This window comes from Metopolophium dirhodum, chromosome 3, assembly GCF_019925205.1.
Source record: "Metopolophium dirhodum isolate CAU chromosome 3, ASM1992520v1, whole genome shotgun sequence".
Classification (NCBI taxonomy): Eukaryota; Metazoa; Arthropoda; class Insecta; order Hemiptera; family Aphididae; genus Metopolophium; species Metopolophium dirhodum.
The window spans coordinates 21,336,741-21,341,323 of record NC_083562.1 but is presented as its reverse complement, the minus strand read 5'-3'; the positions used below and the strand labels follow the sequence as shown (position 1 = coordinate 21,341,323).

The following is a 4,583-nucleotide window of genomic DNA, read 5'->3' as shown; positions in this document are numbered from 1 at the left end:
ATGGAAATTACAACTGCTTTAGGCTTAATTTGATTTTTGTTGTTGGATATTGTTTATTATTTTTTAAATTTCCACATTAAAATTTCTTGTGCTGGCTCGAAGTACATGGTGGAGATGACATGGTCATTAATTAAACGTACGTAGGTGGATCCAAACAACTGAAGTATTTTTCAGCTATATTTTTAATTTTTGAAAATGATGCCGGAAGTTCAACGAAAAAAAGTAAAGGAGATGCTTTGAATGAGTCATTTAAGATATCTTGTGACTGCAAATCTATTATTTCCATTTGAAGCTCAACATCAACATCTTCATAATCAATATTAAATGGATTGGCGAGTAGTTGAAAAACGCAACGTTTTACTTTACTGAACAGAATAGAAAATTAATATTATAATCCAAATACACTCGTCGTATCTTCTCTAGGTATCTTATCGGTAACTGTCAAGGTATATCTACCATTATAAAATATGACTGATAGAAACGTTCAATTATATATTTTATACAATATGATTTTTTTGATATAATATTCGATTAAATGTCGTTGTCGTAGAATTTAAAGCGGGCCGCCGGTTGCCGACCACTGGTATAGTGTGTACTGAAAGAATTCAGATTTGTTTGTTTAATTAATATAGTATTAAAACAATTTTGTTAATTTAACACAAGAAATCGATAATATTTTTAATATTTTTTAAAAAAATTAACTTAAATTATAAACTTGCTGTATATTTTATTATGATTGCTTCTAACAGTAATTCAAGAAAGATAATGTGTTTATTGGTGCAAATGTATGTTTTCTTGCCAATTATAAAAATATTGAGTGCTGAGTGGGTATAATATTACATATAAATAATAATGTTTATTTTAGTAACAGTAAAAAACTGTATGAGGGATACATTTTCAATTCAGAATTAAATTAAAAGTTTAAAATTAAATGTTATACCCAAAATACGTATTATAAGATGTAATAACTAATAGTTATTAGGTTAAGTTGCGTTCGGTTGTATACGACTTAAGCAATTATTATATTAATTTATAACTTTTTTATTTTTAAGTTAGTATTGCTAACCTGTGGTTATAATTTATAAGCGGTAGTTATGTTTTTAGATATTTTAAATTAAGATTTTTGTATTTGTATTTTAGAAACACTGGTATTTAATTTTTAAATAACCTAGGAATATTTAAAACATAATATTATTATATTATTCATATTATTATAATACAATATTTAAATATAATATATTATGAACCTACTGCCCTACTATTTCTATACGTTTACATGGCAATAGTGAAATTCTATTAAACCTATTAGGTACGTAAACAACATTTATTAATATGACAAATATTTAAAATTTCAAAAAAGGGGGACCCTTGTGTTAATACTCCTCACTTTGTTTTTTGGATAGCGCTGGGAGTTTTTGTGCACAAACGTCGGGACCTGGTGCACATTTCTGCACAAACGATGCACAAACGTTTGGCGTGGTCAGAAGTTCAAATTTCGAAAGTGGGGTGGCCATTGAAATGGACCTTATTTTGCCATTGTTTTGACTTAAAAACCTAAGCTACAAGTGTATTTAGTTACATGTGCAGCTGTAATATAATGAAATAGGCGCCTATTCATGCATCAGCTATTTTTATTGCACAATAAAAAGTTTGCTCAAACAACTAAAAAGTAACAAGTAGGTATAAGCAAACAAACGAAAAATTGACAAAAACGTCACAGATAAAATCTACAGCAGTACAAGTAATGGAAATGAGTCCATTGACGATTTCAAATTTTGTTTACAATCAAATAGTATTTTGCGTATAGAAATCGCCAATAACCACAGTGAAGTATAATCTATGTTTGTACTTTGATAATCTAGATACCTATAGACGCCGTGCAAACCATGAAATAGCGCGCGCCGTAGTGGACCACTTACGAACTAATCGATAGCAACGAATGAAATGTGTATATTGTATAATATGTTAGTTACCTACCTAGGTTAGGCAGTAATTATTAAATTATGTTAGTTCTGACTTTAGACTATTGTTGTTTATCGTTGTTGCACATAATAATAGTATCATACCTACATATTGTACATATTAAAAACATAAATACCTTTTCACTTTATTTGTAAAAATAAATAACATATATTTCACAGGTTAACTAAGTCTTAATACATATATTTTTTTCCAACATCTAATAAATATAATAATAATATATATGATTGTATAATATGACAACTTCTTATTTTATCTTTAAAATAATATTGATATATAATATTATGTATGTAAAAATTATATTTATATTATTAAAAAAAATAAACAAATATGTTGAATAAAACATAATATTATGATACAATTAAAAATTTAAATAAGTAATTTTGGCAAGTAAAAATGAAAGTAAAAATATTCAATTTTGGGCATTAAAGAATTAAGGAAGTATTCGTCTCTATTAATAGTTAACAAAACAGGCTCAATATTATTATAGATAAATAAATCGCAGTATTTTAAACCTGCACAATACATTAATACCTGGACTTGGGTATAGTATACATTAGATTTTTTTAGTTCTAATTTATTATTTACAAATTCTAAATATTTTAAATTAGGTACTCCATTTTTAATAATTTGTTTATTTTTACAAGAGATAGGGCACTTTATTTCAAGAATTCTTTCAATATTTCCATTTTTGATAACAAGACCGTCTGGGCTGGCACACACCCATGATGGATAATAAGTCCTGCCTTAAGTACTATAATATCATCATATAACTCTTGGTATTTTTCAAAAGCTAGAGGTTCATTTAAATTACCATATTTAACATTAATATTACCTTTCATACCTAAGTCAGTTCTTTTTAGGAAAGAGTTAGCAAGCTTATTGAGACCTATGTCCGTCCAATTACGACATGTTTTAATTTTATGTGCCCTCATACTAGCCGAAATACGAAAATGTCTAGAGGTTTTCCAAATTTCTGAAGAAGACTGGCTCATAGTTAAATTATAAATACTTAAAAGATTGTCTGCCAATAAAGCAATATTAGTAAAGTAAAAACTGTTTTCATGAAAATTAAGTGGAAATTTCGATGAAGGAGTATTATTTATAAACAATATTTTTTGGTTAAGTAATATAAGTGAGAAATGATTTTTATTTAAAGAATATGTAAAATCTAGTTCTACTTGATCAATGATGGAATTCAAAATTTGTTTACACTGTCTTTCTGTTTCAGTAAGGCTTTCTTCTTTTAAAAGTGTGCTTAAGCTACATGGTATACTTAAAATGTTATGCATTGAAATTAAATCTTTATGAGTTACATAATCTATAAAATGTTTTTGCCTTTTACATGGGAATAAGTCTTGAATTGTTCTACCTTTCTTATACTTCAATTCTCCAGCCTTTGAAGGTTTTCCCCATTGTTGGGGCAAGTCTGTTTTAGAAATTAGTTGCTCATTATTAATGTAGTAAATTAATGCACATATATGTTTGCATTTTCCTCCTGCGCCAGCAGGACAATCACAAGATGTATTTTTAACTCTTCTAGTTCCATCAATCTAAATAATATAATATAAAGAATAAATATTAAAAAAGAAGATAACATTTCATTATACATAAAAAAAAATATAAGACACATGTATTCAAATACTTTACAGCAGTGAATTTGTCATAAAATTAAAATAAATAGTCTAAAAAATGTGTACATTATCTTCCTACCAAGTATAAACATATTAATTATTGTAAGTCGATATATAATACTGTATTGTTGATTTAACTTACTTCAAGAATAACTGTCCATGGATCATAAGACACAGAAGTTTGCCTTATACATAATCCTTTTATTCTAGGTGCAATATGATTAGTAGCCGGTTTTATTTCTTCGACATTAATTAAATGTCCACTTTCTACTAATCTTTTGCCTTTGTCATTTGGAAAAATAAAACTATATGTGACTGGTTGGAAACCACATTTAATTTTTAAGTCTGCCATAAGTCATAACACGACATACCAACAAGTTCAGACGTTCAGGGTCTGGTGATCGGGTGATCCATATATGGTTCGTGGTTTAGTTAATTGATTAGTCTCTATTGAAAATTGATAAGCTTTAGAAAGCTTATCATCTCACCAGTTCAACAAGGTTATTATGAATTTCATAGAATGTAGTCGAAACAAATATAAATAATGTATAAATAGGTAAATGTATGAATGAACCACATGTGGATCATGGACTAATAAAATAGGTTTAATGTGACCCACATATGGGTCAAGGACTGATCAGTCCTGATTTAATTAAACAGTGCATATTGTGTTAAGACAAGGTACAATCAGAATTGACGTAATATTTGAATGTAGTGAATTACATACAATAAAATACAACGGTTTTACTGCATGAATGTATTATTTACGCATATTTGTTGCTATCGATTAGTATGTACATTATCTCCCCAGAGCGCTAGTTGTCAGTTTGCACGGTGTCTATAGTATTTTAGTATTTACAAAAGTGTCTATTTAGGTATTATTTCTCAAGTAAAATTTTTTTACTCCTTTTAACTGTATTCTAAATATTCTAATGATTATTTACTATTTATAAGGTATTAAATAAAATA

General features: G+C 27.5%; 1 protein-coding gene across 1 annotated transcript; it reads right to left on the bottom strand.

Annotated features, from left to right (window-relative positions):
- Window positions 1-2,639: 2,639 nt before the first annotated feature.
- Window positions 2,640-4,000, bottom strand: LOC132940596 (uncharacterized). Its single transcript, XM_061008322.1, has 2 exons — window positions 3,757-4,000; window positions 2,640-3,533 (listed from the first exon to the last, which is right to left on the bottom strand). The coding sequence occupies exons 1-2, from the start codon at window positions 3,964-3,966 to the stop codon at window positions 2,640-2,642; spliced, it is 1,104 nt and encodes a 367-aa protein (XP_060864305.1). The 5' UTR covers window positions 3,967-4,000.
- Window positions 4,001-4,583: the final 583 nt, after the last annotated feature.